This window comes from Kogia breviceps, chromosome X (assembly GCF_026419965.1).
Source record: "Kogia breviceps isolate mKogBre1 chromosome X, mKogBre1 haplotype 1, whole genome shotgun sequence".
NCBI classification, from domain to species: domain Eukaryota; kingdom Metazoa; phylum Chordata; class Mammalia; order Artiodactyla; family Physeteridae; genus Kogia; species Kogia breviceps.
Genome location: NC_081330.1, coordinates 93,674,217 through 93,696,282, shown reverse-complemented (window position 1 = coordinate 93,696,282; position 22,066 = coordinate 93,674,217). Strand labels below are relative to the sequence as shown.

The following is a 22,066-nucleotide window of genomic DNA, read 5'->3' as shown; positions in this document are numbered from 1 at the left end:
AGGATTTGGTCTAAGTGCAGCTTCTTGTTTGACCAGAATGGAGGTTTCTTGAGAGCCTGAGAGCTTGATGAGGAGGCGGGGTGGGGGTGGGGGGTGGAGGGGGCGATCAGAAATGCTCTTCCTCAGGGGCTGTAAGCCTGAAGGGCATTGATGGTAGGGAAAGGCACTTATACCAGAGGTAACAATACCAATGTGTTGCAGCGCATACTGTGCCAATCCCTGCTCTAAGTGAACAGATATACCCAAATACCTGCCCTCGTGGAGCTTACATCCTGGTGGGGGTTAGTGGGGAGACATATTCTCTGGGCCAAGGGTAGCTATGGCTGCAACAGGCTGAGGTTTATTATGGGGGTATTCCCCCCATATACTCAGGTACTTGGTGGCTGGGATATCACGCCCCTTTCACTTCCACAGTCCCCGTAACTGTCGGCTGGAGAGTGGAGCGCTCCCTTTACACATGAGTACTCTCTGCTTTGGAGCTGCCCTCGAATTGGGAGACTGGCTCCACAAGGAAGCATTCAGGGAGTGACACTGCTCACTTCCAGGAAGGTTCACCTGGACATCGCTCCCACCTTAGCCTCATACAAGTGAACTAGGACTCCTGACTCAGAAGCTAGGGTTAGGGGCATCACCTGTAGTGGTGGGTCCATCAGGCCAGATGTTCTTCCGGTAACCAGTGACTGGGGGCTCCTGCACTCTCCGACACCCCAGGCAGGGACATGCACAGAGATGGTAGCAATGAGCATGTGATGTGGGAATCTGAAAGTGTGAGCTGTGGAAGGGGGCCACAGGGGAGAGGGCAGAGATGCCAGGGGCACGAAGGGGAGCCCAGATGCCCAGAGTTAACTGGGATCTAGGAGAGACTCCCTGGAAAGAAACAAAGACAGAGCCAGAGCAAGTGTCCAACTCCATCTGCCAGATCCAGAGAGATGGAGACAGAGAGAGCCTGAGAATGAGCCCCTGACGCAAGGACATGGCCTATTCCCAGAGAAAAAGAATGGGGGATGGGGTGGGCAGTGGAGAGAGACTTCCTGCTCGAAAGAGAGACACAGAAAGACAGAGAGAGAGATAAGGAGGCAGAGAGAGAAACAGACATATATGCACACACACAGAGATGTGCATCTTGAGTTAGAGACCATCCAGATTGGGGCAGAGGGGAAGAGAGAGGCATCCAGACTCACCAAGACACAAGACAAAGGCAGAAACCCCAGGGCTGAGAGAAACAGAGAAGAAGCCAGGGAGGGAGACAAACATTCATCCTCAGCAATAGAAAAGCCCTGCTCTGACCCACCACCCTCAATCCCTGGTCACCCTGGCCCTTCTTCCAGCATAGGCGGTCCCAGTGTGGTAGCTTTTTTCTAAATACGGCTGCCGTCAATTTCTTCTCATATGCTACGCCTTGATCCAGAGAAGGCCTGAGCCACCACATAAAAAGCCCAGGTGATTCTGCTGGAAAGAGAGGCCACATAGAAGACTCAAGTACCAAACATGGGAATACAGAAGCCATCTTGGATGTCCAGCCCAGTTGAGCCTCCAGATGATTCCAGCCCAAGCCACCCAAGACCCCAAGAAGGACCACCTAGTTGAGCCTGGTCAACCACAGGACCATGAAAGGTAATAGTAAATTGTCATTTTAAGCCACTGAGTTTTAGGGTGTTTGTCACATGGCAACAGATAACCAGAATACCCAGAAAAGGCTTTTAAAGCCTGACATCCCACTCCCACATCCCCCTTACAACAAAAGCAACACCAGCCAGTCACAGTTTCAGTCCCTTTAATTAGGTGCTCTGAAGAGAGGGCAGATGGCAGACAAGGGGTGGAGAAGGTGCTGCTTCTTAAGCCCCTTTCAGTAACCGGTTAGTCCTCATCCTCTGGCATCTGGATCTTGCTGGGGTCGAAGCAGTTGGAGTCCATGATGGGGAGGCCATTGGCCTCTCGGTATTTTACAAGCCTCTCAGCTTCCCGGCGGGCCCACTCCTGCATCCTGAAGGCAGCAGCGTGGGGGTAGATGTGAGGGAGCCTCAATGGACACCAATCCCCATCTTAGCTCCCCAGGGACAGGATTTCTGGCAGTCTCCTTCAATCTCTACCCCTGCTTCTGCCCCGACCCATCCCACTCTCTTTGACACCCCATGCACCTGTAGTCAGGCAGATAAGCCACAAAGGTGCTGCCAAGGACCAAGATGATGGAGAAGCCAAAGAAGAAGACGACCCGCATGTTCCAGAGGTCCACAGCAGGGTCCCTGTCATAACCGTGGGAGTCTGGGTTCTATGGCAAAGAGAAGAAGAGGTCAATGAGGGCTTCCTGCTGCTCCACAAAGCCTTATGCTGGCGCTGCATAACCTGGTCTCCAATTTCACCTTGGACCTATCTCCCCTCCCTCCCTAAATTCTTCTCTATTCTTAGGACTTGTCAAGCTCCTTCCCACCACAGGGCCTTTGCACCTGCTGTTCCCTCACCCTGGAAAGCCTTTCCCCCAGATCTAGTTGTGGCTGGATCTGTCTCCTCATTCAAGGTTTTGGCTTCATCATCACTCCCCTTAGGAGGCACTCCCTAGTCACCTTATCTATTAAGTTGAACTACAGAAAATTGCCATTTTTACAGGTCAAAAATGGCTCAACCTATTAACTCCCTACCCCCAAGTCACTCTCCATCCTCTTACCTTGCTTAACTTTCTAGCATTTACTAGTTTACCAAAGTAGCATATCCTCCAAATCCTCTGATCACATCATCTTATATTATTGATTACATACTCTATATTACTGTTTTCTAACATTTTACATGTTTATTTTCAGTATTCTCCACTACCACGTAAGCTCTGTGAAAGCAAGGGCTTTATCTGATTTCCATACTGCTGAATCCCTAGCACCCTGAACTTAACCTGGCATTTCAGCAGGCCCTCAATACATAGTTACAGAATGAATGAATAAATGAATAAGCATCCTATATATCCCAGCCCCTCAACCAGAGATTAGCATTAATGAAGTAACTATTATATGCCAGGCCTCTTCACAAGCACAAACTGCACAATATCCCAGTGAAGTGGAAAGTGCCAAGAATAATTAACACCTTCTAATGCTGAGTACTTACTAAGTGCCACCTGCTGTTTTGAGCATTTTCACTCATTTAATTACACGAGGCAGGTGTACTGTAGTATTTTAATTTTTTGGAAGGTGTCCTAACACTTTCCCCATCTTAACATAGAAATTGAGGCACCAAGGGGTTTAGCTACTTGCCCAAGGTCACTGCCTGTATTCCAACTCAGGCATTCTGATTTCAGTCTCTGATATCGGTATAGCACAGCAGACCTGGCTCCACCACACATTCAGTTATGTGAGCTTGGACAACTCACTTAACATATTTATGCTTGTTTCCTCATCTGTAGAATGGGTACACTAATACTACCTACCTTGAAATAAGGTTGCTATGAGGATTAAATGAGTTAACATATGTAAAGTGTTTCAAACACCTAAGCAAGCACTATATCAGTGTTTAGTATTACTGTTGTTATATAGCTTCAAATGTGTTTTGAGCACTGTCCACTTCAGGGTTGATATCTGTCTGCAAAATAAGGCCAATCTCGCCTCTGGCCCTGAACCCGAAGGTGATCAGGGGACAAAGGAGTTAAACAAGCTAGGCAAAATTCCCAAATCTTCAAGGATTTCGCCAGCTGTGCAATCTTCAGCCGACTAAGACCGTCCTCTATGGCGCCCCATCCGCCGGTCCCCGACTGACCCTTCCTGCGTCCCGTTTCTCCTCCCTCTCACCTTCTCATAGAGGTTTTCGTCCTCGGGATCTGGGTCCTCCTGCCAGCGTAAAGTTGGTTCCGGCGGCCGCTTTCCCGCCACAGCGGACGGGGCGATCACAGCCCTGGAGGAGCTGGATTCCCAGCGAACACGGGCAGCCGGGAGCCCTCGCCTCGCCGCCACCGCCAAAAGGCGGCGGCCACACAAACCTAACATCCCGGCCGCCATGACAGATCGTTATGCAGTTTCCCGGGGGCGGGGACGGAAATGTGACTGCGCAGCTGCAGCTGGTCCGAGCGCGAGAATTGTCGCTCCGCCCCCGACACACTAAATAGGCCCCGAGTCGAGATTTTGTTTTCAGAAGGGCGAGGCGTCCTCTTTCCCTCCCTCTGTCATGGCCTCACGGAAGCAACCATCTTCTTATCCTCTCGATCAGGCTATGGAATTTCCGTGAAAATAAAGCGGTGGCACTTGCGTGGTTTCCGTTCCTAGCCAATCACACAGAGAGCTCCCTCACCCTCTGGCGAAAAGGGCGGAGCTTCCGTTGGTCTTTCATCTTAGAAGGAAGCCAAGCTTTCTTAAAAGCGCCTCGCTGGATTGGCCAATTGCTGCTCCTTTTCTCGACTTGTGGGAGTACGCAAGGGGAGCAGGGAGGTGGCGTACACCTGCCAATCAGAGCAAGCCGGGGCTGGCCAACGGCGGACAGCAACCAATAGACTGGGCAGGCCAGAGCGCGCTCCCTTAGTAGGTGGATGGTGGTCGAAGCGCCGGCTCTCTTCTTGTCGTCGCCATTTTGTGCTGGTGATCGCCGCCGGCTGGGAGTAGGCGGCAGTGGGTTTCCAGGGGAGGGTAACGCGCCTCGCGCTTCTCCCCTATCCCCCTCCTCCGCCCTTCCCCTCATCCTCCGCCCTTCCGCCCCTGGCCTCGGACTTGGTAGCTGCGCGGATCGGCTCCGGCTGAGCTGGGAGAGTTGGAGGAGGTGGCGGCGGGCCGAGGTGATGTCCGAGAGCCCTCCCTTGACAGCCCGGGCCGAGAAGGTGAGCGTCGACGCTGGTCGTGGGGGCGGAGGTAAGGGGCCTGGGTGGGGGGGTTCGTAGAGGAGGCGGGAGGGCGGACTGCGGGCGGCGGGTCTGGGCTTCGCAAAGAACCGACCGATGCCTGCACGGTCTGAGCCGGGGAGGGGGTGTCTTTTTGTTTTTTGTTTTTCTCCTTTAGAGAGCAGAGGCGCGTGCGCGATTGGGACACTGGATGGGTGCACGCGGGTTGGGGGAAGGGAGGGACGAATGGGAGTGGGCTACTGTGGCTCACTGTGTCTGCGATGCCGAACTTTATCCGTGGGAGGCGGGTGTCTGCGACTTTGCTTTTTATTCATAGAAGTGTGCTCTCGTGTGTGACTTTGGTACTTACCTACCCATGGGGAAGTGTTTTGTGGCTCTGATCCTTATTCTTGGGTGGGGGAGGAGGGAGAACATCGGTATGACTCGGGTCTCTATTCTCGGAGTGTGTGTCTCTAACCCTGGTCCTTATCCATGGGGAGGGGTCCTTATCCATAGAAAGTCTTCTTACGATTGGCCCTAATCCACTTAGTGGGTGGGGGCGGGGAGTGCAAGGAACGTGTGTAAGACTTATTTCCCCTTCTCTTTTTTTTGGGGGGGTTCGTATCTGTTACTCTGACGCTCATCCTGTGAAAGGGGGCCTCAGTGTGTGATTATGGCCCGTGTTGATTGTGGGTTCCTGTCTGTGATTTTGGCCCGTAGTTACTCGGGGCTTGAGTCTGTGACTTTGGTCCCTATCTCTTGTGGATACCAGTGTATGTCTCTGGCCCCTTTGCCAGATCTACTGAGGGTTTTGTCTCTGGCTCTCATCCAGTGGGGCCCCTGGTTGTGATTCTAACTCTTACCCATCTGGGAGCAGGTAACTCTGGTTCCCTGTGGCTTGAAGAGGAAGAGAAAATTGGTGTGAGTGTATACAAGGAGGAAAGGTGTGGTGGCAACCTAGTGTTGGGCAGGTGCTGTTAACGCCTGACTTTGCCTGATTCTTGTTTAGAGGGTGGGGCCTGAAGATTCTGGGATACTTCGTGGTGACCCCTGGCCCGGTCACATGGCTCTCAGGCCTTCCTTCGTTCTCACCGCAGCCCTGAGGGTTGCGGGAAGGGACTGCCCTTCCATCCCAGCAGAGTAACAGTGGTTCAAAACAGGCTCCGAAAGGGCTCCTTATTACCTCTGAATAACTTGGGCCCAGTGCCCTGGGGAGGGAGCCGCCTTGGGGGACCTGGCTGTGCATAAGAGACAGGGCTCAGGGCTGAGCCAGTTGCCCTGTGAGGGCCAAAACTGTGTTGGCTCGGAGCCTAGGGAGGCGGCAGCTGTCTCATTGCCAAGTTACCCCTTCACCCCCTGAGCCTTTCGTGGTCTCCTGCTGTCTCAGTGGGCAGCCAGCATCTTCTTGGGAGGATGAAATGGCACCTGAGGGCTCATGGAAGAAGCTTGGTGGGTGCCTGGGACTCCCGTTGTGAAGTCTCGCCTCCATGCCTAATGTGCCTGATCTCAGACAAGTCATCCAGCAGTTAGAGCCCCCCTGGGCAGGTAGCTCCGGGCTTGACTTGTCTACCAGTCTCAGGTGGCAAAGCCCTGATCATAGAATTGGTGGCACCACCGGGTCTCTCTGCAAGATGCTGTCTGCTGAAGGCCATGCTGTTTCTAGGGCGGCCGGCTCTAGCCTCACGTTTGTAGGGAAACGAAGCAGCAGGCCAGATAGGAACTGCCTTCCTGCTTTGGTCCACAGGAGCACCAGGAGTTGGGAAACAGCGTCGCTGGGCTCAGGGACAGCAGAAAGCCTTCACAATAAGCATTTCTCAAGGAGGCCCTTTCTGCCCCAACTGCCTTGACCCCTTTCTTCCTTCTGCTCTCTCCAGAGTCCCTGCAGGAGGCATCACCCAGGCTGGCAGATCATGGTGGCAGCAGTGGGGGTGGCTGGGAAGTGAAACGGAGCCAGCGGCTGAGGAGGGGCCCCAGCAGCCCCCGCAGGCCCTATCAGGACATGGAGTATGAAAGACGGTGAGTTACCTGCTCCCACCTTTGCCAAGCAACCTAGGCTTGTCCCTGTGTGAGAGCTGATCCAGGAAAGTGCTAGGAGGGGGCTTTTGTGCAGAAAACAACAACAAAAAACAGCGCAGCAGATGATTGCTTTCTTTTCAGCAGACATTTACTTGGCACTTGTGAGCCAGGACCTGTGCTAGGCTCTGGGAGTGCATTGGTGAATTGAGACAAATAAGATTGTAGCCTTCTCCTTACTTAGGGTCTCACAAGGGAGACCACACAGTTTACAGGTCATTACAAAACAGCTTGATAGGTGCCATGTTTGGTTGCAGGGTGGGAAGGGATCAAGAGAAAGGGAGGAATGGAGACTGATGCCTAGGTTTCCAGTTTGGATGACCCAGGTAGGTATATGGTGCCATTCGCCAAGGTGTGGACAGCCACTGCAGGAGGAGAGGCGGAGGTGCATGACTGCCCAGGCAGAGATGAGCAGTGAGTGGGTTGTAAGTGCTGTGGATTCTCAGGAGAGAGGTGTGGGCTGTAGCTTTGGGTTTGAGGGATGGAGAGGAGTGGTACCTTCAGAGTCAGGAATTTGCCCAGAAAATGTATGGGGCAAGCCAGGTCAGATAGTATTACTCAGCACTGCATTTTTAAGATTTAGGATTCAGGGACAGGGTGGGCTGAAGTTGGTGTGATACTTGTCTTGGAATGGGACACTCTTATACAGTTATTTTTAAACTCTGGTACGAACAAGAAACAGTTGGGACACTTGGTGAAATACAGAGATCCTGGGCTATATCCTTACCATAATGGTGGATCACCTCGCTTGATTCTAACGAAGATGATTTATTCCTGACATTTAAAGATTGTATAGGAAAGTAAACCTAATTCTCCCAGAGAGCCTCTATTAAGAGTCAGTAGATTTATGAAAAGTCAGGGAGGAAATAATTTTTTAATGTCTTAACAAAGGGTTTCTGCTACCACCACCTTTTCTAAAATATAGATTTATAATATTTTGTTTTCTGAAAAGTGATGAGCCCAGACTTGATGTGGTCATCCTCTAGTGTTATTCAGCCTTGACTTTCTTTCAGAATGTGTATTGAAAGGCATTCGATTTTGGATGGTATTCACTGGAAGAGCTCTGTGGCAGTTTCTGAGTTTGAGTAGGTAAGATACTTGCCTTAGACTTCATTACCAAATAAAGCCACTGGCTTTCTTTTAGCTTTTAAAGGACCTCAAGTGCAGAGGTTTGAGTTAATCATACTTTTCCAGTTCAAAGTACATTTCTATCATAGGTTGGCACAAGACCTTCTCTTGCCATATTTATTTTTTCCTTTTTTATTTCCAGTACCCATAGCTGTAGGCAGCTGCTCTGTTGTATTTGAAACGTATCCTTCTAAAATATGTAGTGTTTTGAGTGTGTGTGTTTTCAATTTACACAAATGGCAGAGTATTACAGTCTTCATTCTGTTTCCTGGACTTTGTATTACTTAGCCCTGCATTTTAAAAATCTGTCTGTATTGCCATGTGTATGTTAGTGCTTTGCTTCTAGTTGGTCCCAAAGACACCGTGGCATGTGCCTACTGCCTTTTACTTAATGATTCCCTCAAGGATGGATACCTGTTTTTAATTTTGGTGTGCTGAAATTCATCACTTTTTTGTCCTATAAGCTGTCCTTTCAGAATCTTCTCTATTCCTATCTCTGGATCACAAAGATTGTTCTCATTCTATAGTTTTACCTTTTGCATTCACATCTTTAAATCCATCTAGAGGCCTCTTTTGAATATGTTATAATGTAGGTTCTGGTTTTATTTTCCTCCACTATAGCTCCTACTTTGCTCTTATTTTTCAAAGTTGATTTAGTCATTTTGGAGCTTTATATAAAAAACTTATCAAGTCCTTCAAAAAGTTCAAGAATTTTGATTGAGATTACATTGAATTTATATATTAATTGGGGGAGAATTGTCAGCTTTGTAAGTAGTCATCTCATCCTCTGAAACAGGTCACAAAGATCTATAAAATTCGTTTAAAGGACATAAAAATCGGAATAAAACAAAATACAGGTCTTTGGTATTCCTTTTTTAAAAATTGATGTATAATATTATATAAGTTTCAGGTGTGCAGCATAGTGATACAGTTTTTAAAGATTATATATTCCTTTCATAGTTATTATAAAATACTGGCTATATTCCCTACATTGTACAATATATCCTTATAGCTTATTTATTTTATACATAGTAGTTTGTACCTCTTAATGCCCTACCCCTATCTTGTCCCTCCCCCCTTCCTTTTCCCCACTGGTAACCATTAGTTCTCTAATCTGTGAATTTGTTTCTGTTTTGTTATATTCATTAGTTTGTTTTAAGTTTTAGATTCCACATATAAGTGATATACAGAATTTATCTTTCTCTGACTTACTTCATTTAGCATTAATACCCTCCAAGTCCATTCATGTTGTTGCAAATGGCAAAATTTCATTCTTTTTTTATGGCTGAGTAATATTCCATTGTATATATGTGCCACATCTTCTTTAGCCATTTATCTGTTCATGCACACTTAAGTTGCTTCCATATCTTGGCAGTTGTAAATAATGCTGCTGTGAACATTAGGGTACATGCATCTTTTTGAATTAGTGTTTGCATTTTTTTCAGATATATACCCAGGAGTGGACTGTTTTTTTTTGTTTGTTTGTTTGTTTTTTTTTTTTTTTTGCGGTATGCGGGCCTCTCACTGTTGTGGCCTCTCCCGTTGCGGAGCACAGGCTCCGGACGCGCAGGCCTAGCGGCCATGGCTCACGGGCTTAGTTGCTCCGCGGCATGTGGGATCTTCCCGGACCAGGGCACGAACCCGTGTCTCCTGCATCGGCAGGCGGACTCTCAACCACTGCGCCACCAGGGAAGCCCCTGTTTTTAGTTTTTTGAGATGCTTTCATACTGTTTTCCACAGTCGCTGCACCATTTTACATTCCCACCAACAGTGTACGAGGGTCCCCTTTTCTCCACATCCTCACCAACATTTGTTGTCTGTGTTCTTTTTGATGATATTCATTCTGACAGGTGTGAGGTGATATCTCATTATGGTTTTAATTTGCATTTCTCTGATGATTAACGATGTTGAACATCTTTTCATGTGCCTCTTGGCCATCTGTATGTCTTTTTTGGAAAAATGTCTATTCAGGTCTTCTGCCCTTTTTTTTTTTTTTTTTTTTTGTGGTACGCGGGCCTCTCACTGTTGTGGCCTCTCCCATTGCGGAGCACAGGCTCCGGACGCGCAGGCTCAGCGGCCATGGCTCACGGGCCCAGCCGCTCCGCGGCATGTGGGATCTTTCAGGATCGGGGCACGAACCCGCCGTCCCCTGCATCGGCAGGCGGATTCTCAACAACTGCGCCACCAGGGAAGCCCCCTTCTGTCCATTTTTAAATTGGGTTTGTTTGTTTCTGTTTGTTTGTTTGATATTGAGTTGTATGAGCTGTTTATATATTTTGGATATTAACCCCTTATTGGTCATATCATTTGCAAATATTTTCTCCCATTCAGTCAGTTGTCTTGCTTTGTTTTGTTGATGGTTTTCTTTGCTGTGCAAAAGCTTTTAAGTTTAATCTGGTCGTGTATTGTTTGTTAAAGTAATTCCTAGGTGCTTCAGTAGTTTTTATTCGCATCTTGTTTTTTTATTTTCTAAGCTGGTATTTACTGGGGTAGAGGAAAGCTGTTGGTTTTTGTAAGTTATCTTATCTCTGCTGTGTTCCACTGTTATTTCTACTCATTCATTGTTGACTTTGATGGTCTTTCTAAGTAGTTAGCCATGTTGTGTACAAACCAATCCTGGCTTTTCTTATTTCTTTCACTTATAGCCCTGACCAGGACTTTTGATCAATAGTATCCGTGATGCTGATTAAGATTCATTTTAGTTAAGAATCACAAGTATAGATTCATTTTGGCAGGTTGTAACTGAAAATCCAAAGAATAATGGCTTAAACAATATAGTTTATTTTCTTTTCCATAAAGGACATCTGCAGACAGACAGTCAATCCAGGCCTGATAGGAAGCCCCTTTTGCTTAGCCATCAAGTGTGATGTGTACTGTAGGCTTTTAGAATTTAGTCTTTAATAAATCAAGAAAATTCTCTAATTTTAGTTTGCTAAGACTGATCCGAAATGAGTATTGAACTTCATAATTACATGCTTTTTTTCCTCCTTTTGTCCATCAACTTCATAAATTGCATTCAGTTTCATCCTTGATATTATTGAGGTATACCCTCCTTGATCATGGTATGTATGTGTATGTTTATAACTTCTCATTTTGAAAAAACTTCAGATTTACAAAAAAAAAAAATTGCAAGTACAACGAGCTCCCTTAATCCTCTACCCAGAACCACTAATTGTAAACATTTTGCCACATTCGCTTTACCTACCTACAAGCCTACTCCTTTCTCCTTCCCCCTCTTTTTCCTCCCCTCTCCCTTTTCTCCTCCCCTCTCCCTTCCCCTCTTCCTTCTCCCTTCCCTCTACTCCTCCTCCACTTTCTATACATAACATGTTTTTTCTGACTCATTTGAGTTAGTGGCAGACATGACCAGTAAGTACTACAGCATGTTCATCCCACTTTCTCTTTCATAATCCCAGGATGCTTATCAATATCAAGAAATTTAACATTTATACAATACTTTTGTCTTAAAGTCTATATTCAGATGTCATCAGTTCTTCCAAAAATGTCTTTTATAGCTGTTTTTCCCTAATCCAGTATCCAATCCAAGATCACACATCACATTGAGCTACTTTGTTTTTTAGTCTCCTTTAATCTGGAATAGTTATTCAGTCTTTGTCTTTTATGAACTTGATGTTTAAAGAGTACATGTCAGTTGTTTTGTAGATGTTTCTCAATTTGTGTTTTTCTAATGTTTACTCATGAATTTTTGGAAGAAAAATTATTTAAATAATGTGTATACTTTCAAAACACTGTTACATTTGATTAGATAATTGTTTTATTTAGGATATTTGCATCTGTGTCCATCAGTGATGGGGTCCTATAATTTCCTTTTCTAGTATTTATCTGGCATTGAATCAAGGTGGCCTCATGACATGAATCTGGCATCTTTTGCTATTTCTGTCTTTATTGGAGGAACTCATATAAGACTTATCTGTCCCTTGAAAGTTTGGTATAACTCACCTTTAAAGGGGCCTGGGTTTTTGATTATCATTTTGTCTACTTCTGCCAATTATGGCATTTTATGTTTTCCAGAAATATACTCATTTTGTGGAGATCCTCTTATATTATGATTCAGTCCAGCTTCCTAGAAATGTATTATGAATGGGGACTACCTTTGGAAGGTATTTAGTCAAAGTGCTCTGTGGCCAATGAAAAGTATCCCTTACTATCCAAATCTTTTCCCTTCCTGAGTTTAGGTAGCAAGAGTCCAGTATCCAAATTTATTTGGTTTAGATGCTGAGTGTCAGTTCAGGATTTCATCTGAACATTTATTCAACTCTATTCAGTTTTGGGGGGTTTCATTTATTTATTTATTTATTTATTTAGGCTGTGTTGGGTCTTTGTTGCTGTGCAGGGGCTTTCTCTAGTTGTGGCGAGCAGGGGCTACTCTTCATTGCGGTGTGCGGGATTCTCATTGCGGTGGCTTCTCTTGTTGAGGAGCACTGGCTCTAGGCGCGTGTGCTTCAGTAGTTGTGGCATGCGGGCTTAGTAGTTGTGGTGCATAGGCTTAGTTGCTCTGCAGCATGTGGGATCTTCCTGGACCAGGGCTCAAACCCATGTCCCCTACATTGGCAGGCAGATTCTTAACCACTGCACCACCAGGGAAGTCCCCAAATCTGTTCAGTTCTTAGATTCTGATAACTAGAGTACAAATATTGAGGGATACTTACATTAAGCAACAATGAAAAACATTGTTCATATCAAAAACCTTAAAAATACTCATATCTCTCATACCAGCCACTTCTTGTCTAGGCATTTATCATTAAGGAAACAATTTGGGTTCTAAGCCAAGTTCACAAGGTCAGAGACTTCATTTTGTTCATAGCAGTATCCTCAGCACCTAGAATAGTACCTGACACATAGCAAATGTTACATTACTATTTGTTGAATGAATAAATGAATGAACAATTTTGAAAAATTGCAAACCAACTGAAATGTCTGGAAACATTTTATTTTTCCCATTTGTTAATTACCTTTTAGCTTTTGGGGGGTTTTCTAATATTTTATTATGAAATTTCAAGCATACAGCAAAGTTGAAAGAATTTTACAGTGAACACCTCTATATCCATCCACTGGATTCTACTATTAACATTTTACCGTATTTGTTTTATCACATGTTTATTTGTTTATGGTATTTTTTATACTCTAGATATTTAAAATTTTTTATGAAGCCAGATTTATCATTTTTAAAAATATTTTATGACTTCTGGGTTTTGCCTTACTTAGTAAAGGTCTTCCCCATTCTTGAGGTAATCAGTTTCTTTCTTACATTTTCTTTCTAATATTTTTAAGGTGTCTATTCAGGGACTTAAATTTTTGACCATCTAGAATTTACTTGGTGTAAGCAATGAGGTAGATAAACCACTTTATTTTCTTAAAGGTCAACACACTTTTTCTGTAAAGGACCTGATAGTAAATATTTTTTGGCATCGAAGACCATACAGTCTGTCACAACCAGTCTGCGGAAAGCAACCACAGACAATATGTAAATGAATGGGTATAGCTGTGTTCAAGAAAACTTTATTTAGGTGACTGAATTTGGCCCCCTGGCTGTGGTTTACCAATTCCTGAGCTAGACAGTTATCACACCTAGTATTTATTGACTAATCCATTTTCTCCTTGTTCATTTGAAATGCAACCTTAGGCTGATTCTAAATTTCTATATGTGTATTTGTATACTATGAACTCTATTTGATTTTACTGATCTGTCCATTTGTGTTTCAATTGCTCCAACTTTTTAATATGTTTTAATATTTGGTGGTGTTCCTCTCTCCATCATTAGTCTTTTTTTAAACAGAATTTTCCTGACTCTAAGTTGTTTCTTGTCCTTCGCTGTTATAAACATTGTTGCATTGAGAATACTGTTTCTGTATATGTGCAAGTGTATCAGTACATTAAATTCCCAGAAGGAGAATTGGGGGTCAGAGAGTATATAGATTTTTAGTTTACCAGCTATTGACAAATTCCCATCCATGAGGATCATTCCATTTTCACTCCTACTACCAATATGAGAGTGCCTATTTCCCATACGGCCTTGCCAACAGTTTGTTGTCAAACATTTGGACTTTTGCAGATTTGTTGAGTTAAAAACATTCAATCACAGATCTTCCTTACAGAAGAATTCCAAATAATATATGTAGATACTCCCCACTCTAGAAAGTAGAGCTTAATTTTCTTCCTCTTGAGTGTGGGCTGATCTTAGTGACTCGCTTCTAAAGAATAGAGTGTAAGGGAAAAAGAAACTTTACAGTGGAGAAACATGACAGACCCCACCATAACCAGATGATCAACTTCAGCGTCACCAGTGGTAAGTCACGTTGATAGCATGCCCCTGAGATCTGATGTGATCAGAAGGGCACCTCTATTGTATTCTTCAAAAAACCATAACCTCAAGTCTAATCACAACAACACATCAGATAAACCCAAGTTGAGGTACATTCTACAAAATACCTGACCAATATGCTTCAAAATTGTGTCAAGGTCATAAAAAAACAAGGCAAGACTGAGAAACTTTCACAGGCCAGAGGAGACTAAGGGGGCATGATGACTAAATGCAATGTGGTATCTTGGATTAGATCCTGGAACAGAAAGGGGATAGTAGTGGAAAAATTGGTGAAATGCTAATGAAGTCTACAGTTTAGTTAACTTTTTAGTTCTGGCAAATGTACCATGGTTCTCTTCACATTAGGAGAAACTGGGTGAAAGGTATATGAGAATTGTATTATCTTTGAACTTTTCTGTAAATCTAAAATTATCATTTCTTAAAAATAAGTTTGACTTTATCAAATTAGAAACTTTTATACATCAAAGAATGAAAAGACATCCCACAGAATGGGGGAATGTGTTTGTAAATCATGTATCTGATAAGGGATTAACAACCAGGATGTATAAAGAACTACAAGAGCAATAGAAAAACCTAATTCAAAAATGGGCAAAAGACTTGAATAGACATTTCTCCAAAGAAGGTGTATAATTGGCCAATAAGCACATGAAAAATGCAAAATAACAAGTGTTAATGAGGATGTGGAGAAATTGGAAGCTTTGTGCATTGCTGGTAGGAATATATAATGGTACAGCTGTTATGGAACACTGTTTGGCAGTTCCTCAAAAAAATCAGTTACCATAGGATTCAGCAATTCCACTCTGGGTGTGTACCCAAAAGAACTGAAAGCAGGGACTCAAACAGATACTTGTACACCAGTGTTCATAGCAGCATTACTCACAATATCCAAAACAACCAGTAGGTGGAAACAACCCAGGTGTCCATCAACAGATGTGGTATATACCATACATACATATATGGCCATGAAAAGAAATGAAATTCTGATGCATTCTGTAACATGAACCTTGAAAACATTCTGCTAAGTGAGATAAGCCAGGCACAAAGGGACAAATGTTATATGAGTCCATGTGTATGAGGTACCTAGAATAGGCAAACTCATAGAGACAGAAAGTAGAGTAGAGGTTGCCAGGTGGTGTGGGGAATTATTTAATTAGGGTACAGAGTTTCTGTTTGGGTGATGAAAAGGTTCTAGAAATAGATAGTGGTGATGACTACAACATTTTGAGTGTACTTTGTGCCACTGAGTTGTACGCTTTAAAATGGTAAAGTCCTTGGGCTTCCCTGGTGGCGCAGTGGTAAGAATCCGCCTGCCAATGCAGGGGACACGGGTTCGAGCCCTGGTCCGGGAAGATCCCACATGCTGCGGAGCAGCTAAGCCCGTGCACCACAACTACTGAGCCTGCGCTCTAGAACCCACGTGCCACATCTACTGAAGCCCACGCACTCTAGAGCCTGCGCTCCGCTACAAGAGAAGCCTGTGCACCGCAACGAAGAATAGCCCCCACTCGCCACAACTAGAGAAAGCCCGCGTGCAGCAACGAAGACCCAACACAGCCAAAAATAGTAAATAAATATAAATTAAAAATTTATTTAAAAAAAGGTAAAGTTCTTGTTATATATATTTTATCACAATAAAAATGATTTAGGAAAAATATATAAAAATAAATTTTAAGTGTTATAAAAATGACCTATCCAGTATAGTTTTAATTTTCATCTTTCATTATGAGTGAGATAGAGCATCTTTTCAAGTATAAACCATCTGTACAGTTGACCCTTGAACAGCACAGGTTTGAACTGCATAGGCCCACTGATACACAGATTCTTTTCAATAGTAAATACTACAATGCTACAGGATCCATGGTTGGTTGAATTTGAGCATGTGGAGGAACCACAGATACAGAGACCTGACTCTAAGTTATACTCGGATTTTCAACTGAGCAGAGGGTCGGTGCCCCTAACCCCCGCATTGTTCAAGGGTCAACTGTATTATTTTCTGTGAATTCAGTTCCCTTTTTCTTTTTCCCTTTTCCCTGTTTATTGTTTGTCTTGACTTGGCTTGTGATGGTGTTTGTTTTTTCCAAGCAGAAATGTTTTATTTTTTATTTTTATTTATTTTTTATTTATTTTTTTATTTAATTTTATTTTTTTGCGGTACGCGGGCCTCTCACTGCTGTGGCCTCTCCCGTTGCGGAGCACAGGCTCCGGACGCGCAGGCTCAGCGGCCATGGCTCACGGGCCCAGCCGCTGCGTGGCATGTGGGATCCTCCCGGACCGGGGCATGAACCCGCGTCCCCTGCATCGGCAGGCGGACTCTCAACCACTGCGCCACCAGGGAAGCCCTGTTTTATTTTTATGTAGTCAGATTTTATTTTTATGTAGTCAGATTTTATTTTTATGTAGTCAGATTTAATAGTCTTGGGCGCCCTGTTTTATTTTTATGTAGTCAGATTTTATTTTTATGTAGTCAGATTTTATTTTTATGTAGTCAGATTTTATTTTTATGTAGTCAGATTTTAATTTTATGTAGTCAGATTTAATAGTCTTGGGCTCCCCTGGTGGCGCAGTGGTTGAGAGTCTGCCTGCCGATGCAGGGGACGCGGGTTCGTGCCCCGGTCCGGGAGGATCCCACATGCCGCGCAGCGGCTGGGCCCGTGAGCCATGGCCGCTGAGCCTGCGCGTCCGGAGCCTGTGCTCTGCAACGGGAGAGGCCACAGCAGTGAGAGGCCCGCGTACCGCAAAAAAATAAAATAAAAAAAATTAAAGTCTTTTCTTCTGTGGCTTCTGGATTTAGGTCATAGTTTTCCCCATTTCAGGATTATCAAAAAACTATCTCGTGTTTTATTCTTCTTTTCCTCTATGGTTTAATTTCTTCCATTTAAATCTTTGACCCATTTCAAATGTATCCTGGCTTATATGTGTGAAGTATAGTCATAAGATCTTGCACATGTCTAGGTATTTAACCTTTTGGATGCAGTGATACTTGGGATCTTCCTATTTCTAAACAGTGGCTCTCTGAATACATGCACAATATTTATTTCTGCATATTAATTTTTGAACCCAGCATCTTTACTGATTTATCTTATTATTTATAATCATTTCTCAGTTGATTCTCTTAGGCTTAGGCAGATACATCCTCATATCATCTACAAGTAATGGTAATTTTACCTTTTCGTTTCCAGCTTTTAATCTTTTTCCCCTTTAATTGTTTAATAGCAAGTATCTTAGAATAATGTTAATAATGGTGTTGATAATGGATATTCTAGTATCAGGATTGGGATCCTGCTAGTAGTAGTCTATGGTGGTGTCCATTTTTGTCTTGTTTTAAGTAGATATATATTGGTTGCTTTTAGAATACTTTTAGAGGGAGTTTCCTGGTGGTCCAATGGTTCCTCAGTGCTCTTTAGAGTCATTATTTTATCAAAGAATAATTATTGGGCACCTGCTGAGTATTAGGCACTAAGCCAAGCTTTGGGGAATAGGGCAGTGAACCGAATAGGTGGTTCCCTCATCTCCCCAAACTCAGTCTAGTAATTTTTTAAATCATCAAAGAAATGCACATTAGGGCTTTCCTGGTGGCGCAGTGGTTGAGAGTCTGCCTGCCGATGCAGGGGACGTGGGTTCGCGCCCCGGTCCGGGAGGATCCCACGTGCCGTGGAGCGGCTGGGCCCGTGAGCCATGGCCGCTGAGCCTGCGCGTCCAGAGCCTGTGCTCTGCAGCGGGAGAGGCCACAGCAGTGAGAGGCCCGTGTACCGGAAAAAAAAAAAGAAATGCACATTAAATCAATGTTTAGATAATTATTTTACAGTTATTGCAATAGGAGAAATTTTAACAAAACAGCTGCCAGGGGCTTTCCTGGTGGCGCAGTGGTGAAGAATCCGCCTGCCAGTGCAGGGGACACGGGTTCAAGTCCTGGTCCAGGAGGATCCCACATGCTGCGGAGCAGCTAAGCCCACGTGCCACAAATACTGAGCCTGCACTCTAGAGCCCATGAGCCACGACTACTGAGCCCATGCGCCACAACTGCTGAAGCCCGCATGCCTAGAGCCCGTGTTCCGCAACAGGAGAAGCCACCGCAATGAGAAGCCCGCGCACCACAACAAAGAGTAGCCCCTGCTTGCACCAACCAGAGAAAAGCCCACGTGAAATAAATACATACATACGTACATACATACAATGAGAAGCCCACGTACCACAACGAAGAGTAGCCTCCGCTCGCCGCAACCAGAGAAAAGCCCGCGCGAAATAAATAAATAAATAAATACATACATACATACATACATACATACATACATACAATGAGAAGCCCGCGTACTGCAATGCAGAGTAACCTCCACTCACCGCAACCAGAGAAAAGCCCGTGCGAAATAAATACATGCATATGAGAAGCCCGCGTACCACAACGAAGAGTAGCCTCCGCTCGCCGCAACCAGAGAAAAGCCCGCGCGAAATAAATACATACATACATATGTACAAACAGCTGCCATTGCTAGCAAGGTGACCGTGGACAGAGGGGCAGGCTAGCGCAGTGCACGATGAGGTGGAAGGAAAGAGGTCGGCAGGGACCTCATCCCGGAGGACCCTGCAGACCTTGTAGGACCTTGGTGAGCATTGTTCCACATCTGAGAGCCCAGTGAGGGAATGGAGAGGTGGGGAGGGGAAGGAGAGAAGTGGGTTAGATTTGAGGGAGAGGTGGGAGCCAGCTTGCCACACAGGGTCAGCATGTAGGGATCCCTGTCAGGGGGCGGGGCTGAGGGTCTGGGGGGGGGTGGGGTCACTCTCACCTCTCGCACCTTTCAGAAAGGACTGCCCTCTCTTCCCTCCCCATCCTTCTTTCCCCAGAGGGGGTCGTGGAGACAGGACTGGCCGTTACGGAGCCACTGATCGTTCACAGGATGATGGTGGTGAGAACCGCAGCCGGGATCACGACTACCGGGACATGGACTACCGCTCGTATCCCCGCGAGTATGGCAGCCAGGAGGGCAAGCACGACTATGACGACTCGTCCGAGGAGCAGAGTGCAGAGGTGAGGGCAGGGGAGGGCCAGCTCCTGCAGGGCCTCTGTCTGGCTGCAGCACCGTGTGCAGGTAGCTCTCAGCTCCCATGCCTTCAGACTGTGCTCGGTGGCTTTGCCTCACCTGGAGGGTCTGTCCCCATTCCCCTCTCTGAGGGCTCCTCTCCCAAGTTGGGTCTCCCTAACTTCCACATGCTTGGCTCTATACTTCTGAGGGCCCCTGGCCACCACCTGTCTCCCTTCTTCCCTGTTGTTCAGGGTTCACTGCAAGCCCTATACTGCCTGCTCCCAGCCAATTTGGGGACCCGGCATCTAGGGTTGGGAGGGCACTTGGATATCACTTGGATATCACCAAGCAGAGCAGCTCTGGGGGGCTGACCGTGGGCATTCCCAGTGGTGGCAGAGCCTCTAGACAGAAGGGGAAGTTCCCTCAGGCCTCTCCTTTGAGCTCAGAAGCTAGCCATTTCCGTTTTGGATAGTTAGCCCTGGCCTGAGTGGGGAAGCATGATGCTCACCATCAGGGAGCCCCCATCTGACGGGAAGAAGCAGCCTTGCGTTATGGGAACCCCAAGTTGAGGGGGCGTCAGGGCCCTGGTCCACAGAGGCAGACAGCTCTCCTTTCCAGTGGGAAGCAGAGTGTGGGCTGCCAGCCACCCTCTGGGGGGTCCAGTGGAAAGACCCCTATGGTGGGTAACTAAGCTTCCTCAGTGGCAGCTGTGAGCTGTGCCTGGATGTCTCCAGGGCACTGGCTGGGCCCTGGGTGGACCAGGAAAAGTGGAGCGCTGAGTTATCTGGCCTCCGTGAGGGCAGGAGGGGTGTGGACCCAGGCCTGGCTTGCTTAGTCCTGAAAGGATGGTTTGGGCAATGCCCAGGAATCCAGTGACCACACCCTGTTAGGAGAGAGCCTGGTGGTGATGGAGGACTGGCCAGGCAGAGGATCAGGGGCCAGAGGGCAGTGCTGTAGCCCTCGCACCTTTGCCAGCCCCTGCTAGCTGGCTCTGGCTGAGGTCTTAAGCTATTCCTAAACCCACGACTTGGTGGCAGGGCCCAGGCTGGGAATCTTAAGCGAGGTGTGGCCTTCCATGGCACAAGGAACAGTTGTGCACATGCTAGCTGAGCTGGCGAGGGAGGATGGGGGAGAAACAGAGCAGGGTTTAGTGTGCCAACCCCAAATGGTCTCTTCCCAAGGAGGTTTTAAATGGTGTCTGGTCACCTGTCTGTGGGAGTTCCTCTCCCACACCAATACTGCCACCGGCCTCTCCCCACTCCCCACCAAAGCAGCCCCCAAAAGCATCCTGGGGACAATCTCCAACCCCAGAAGGGTTGCAGTCCAGGGCCTACCCACCTTGCCTGCCCCAAGCCTTTAGCCGGAGCCCGCCCACCCCTGGCTTTCAGAGCCTGCCTGCCTCGGAGAGCCAGCGGCCAGCTCCTAGGCCCACCCCAGACTGACTGCCCGTCTGGTGTCTCTCATCTCATTCTGTTGGCCAGGATTCCTACGAGGCCTCCCCGGGCTCCGAGACTCAGCGTAGGCGGCGGCGGCGGCACAGGCACAGCCCCACCGGCCCACCAGGCTTCCCCCGAGACGGCGACTATCGGGACCAGGACTATCGGACCGAGCAAGGGGAGGAGGAGGAGGAGGAGGAGGAGGAGGAGGAGGAGGAGAAGGCCAGTAACATCGTCATGCTGAGGATGCTGCCACAGGCAGCCACTGAGGATGACGTACGTGCCCCCCGTGTCCCTGGGCAGGTGGCAGAGCAGGAGGCCAGGCTGGGTCTCCCCCAGGGCCCTCAGCTTCTCCCTTACCCCCAACCTCAGCACCTTTCATGCCTTATCCCCACTAGTTTCTGTCCGCCAGCACTGATCCGTCCCCTGGGTAGGCCCTGTTGTCTCCTAGCCTGGAAGGGAGGAGCGTTGGATAGGCTGACTTGGCCCAGGGGCTGTGGTGGTGGGTGGGGGAGGGAACAGAGCATTCCTTCTGCACATTCCACTGGCCATCCATCCATTCTGCAAATGTCCATCAAAGGCCAGATGCTCACCAGTCCCGGTGCCAGATATTTCTGGTGGCAGAGATGATGCGGAGACCCTGCGGCCTGGGGGGTGGGGAGGTCCCCCGTGGGATTTTCTGAGGTTTTATTCTCATTCCCCGCCCTCCACCCTCTTTTGCCAGCAGCATCAGATCTCCTCACTGGCACGACCACAGAGCCTTGGGTTCTCCTTTGACTTCATTGCTGCTGCAGCCTTCCCACCCTGTTTTCCTGTGTGACATTCCCTCCGATCCTCCTCCCTTCTTGTGCAGACCTCTCCTAGAGAGCGGGAAAACCCCAAGTGGGCCACTAGAACAGCCTCCTCACTAGCCTCCCCAGTTCTCCTCCTCCCCACTGCCCGTGAATTCTCTGCTCATCTCTCCTCTGAAACCTGCTGGCTGCCAATGTTGTCGCAGAGAAAATCCCACCTGTGTGTTTGAGAGCTTTAAGGTCTGGCCCACCTGCACTGTTCTGTGTCAGACGGTAACTGAGTGCTGACATCTGTGGAGGATTTATCACAGGGTGGGCCACATGTCAGGTCTGATTTAATCTGCACAGCCACCCTGTAGGGAAGGTACTCTTTGTATTTTCATTCTATGGATGAGGAAGCCAGGCCCCCAGCAGTGAAGCAGTTTGCCTCAGGTCCCACAGCCAGTGAGTGGCACAGCAGAGTTGGGGTCTGAACCTGGACAGCTGGACCCCAG

General features: G+C 46.8%; 2 protein-coding genes across 43 annotated transcripts in view; one reads left to right on the top strand and one right to left on the bottom strand.

The window, feature by feature from the left end:
- Positions 1-1,757: 1,757 nt before the first annotated feature.
- Positions 1,758-4,814, bottom strand: NDUFB11 (NADH:ubiquinone oxidoreductase subunit B11). The gene is made up of 3 exons (XM_059050610.2): positions 3,768-4,814; positions 2,139-2,269; positions 1,758-1,984 (listed from the first exon to the last, which is right to left on the bottom strand). Exons 1-3 carry the CDS (start codon positions 3,972-3,974, stop codon positions 1,858-1,860), a joined length of 465 nt encoding a protein of 154 aa, XP_058906593.1. The 5' UTR covers positions 3,975-4,814; the 3' UTR covers positions 1,758-1,857.
- The window catches only part of RBM10 (RNA binding motif protein 10), a 30,055-nt gene continuing 12,322 nt past the window's right edge, over positions 4,334-22,066 (top strand). For 4 of the 42 annotated variants that reach the window (XM_067024117.1, XM_067024113.1, XM_067024108.1 and 1 more), the window contains exons 1-4: positions 4,475-4,783; positions 6,658-6,799; positions 19,167-19,350; positions 20,827-21,057. In XM_067024117.1, the coding sequence (XP_066880218.1) occupies positions 6,783-6,799; positions 19,167-19,350; positions 20,827-21,057 (432 nt within the window). In that variant the 5' untranslated portion in view covers positions 4,475-4,783; positions 6,658-6,782. Of the gene's footprint in view, positions 4,815-6,657; positions 6,800-7,869; positions 7,946-19,124; positions 19,351-20,826; positions 21,058-22,066 lie in introns of all 42 variants that reach the window. The other 38 variants (XM_067024099.1, XM_067024092.1, XM_067024091.1 and 35 more) reach the window with 27 other exon arrangements.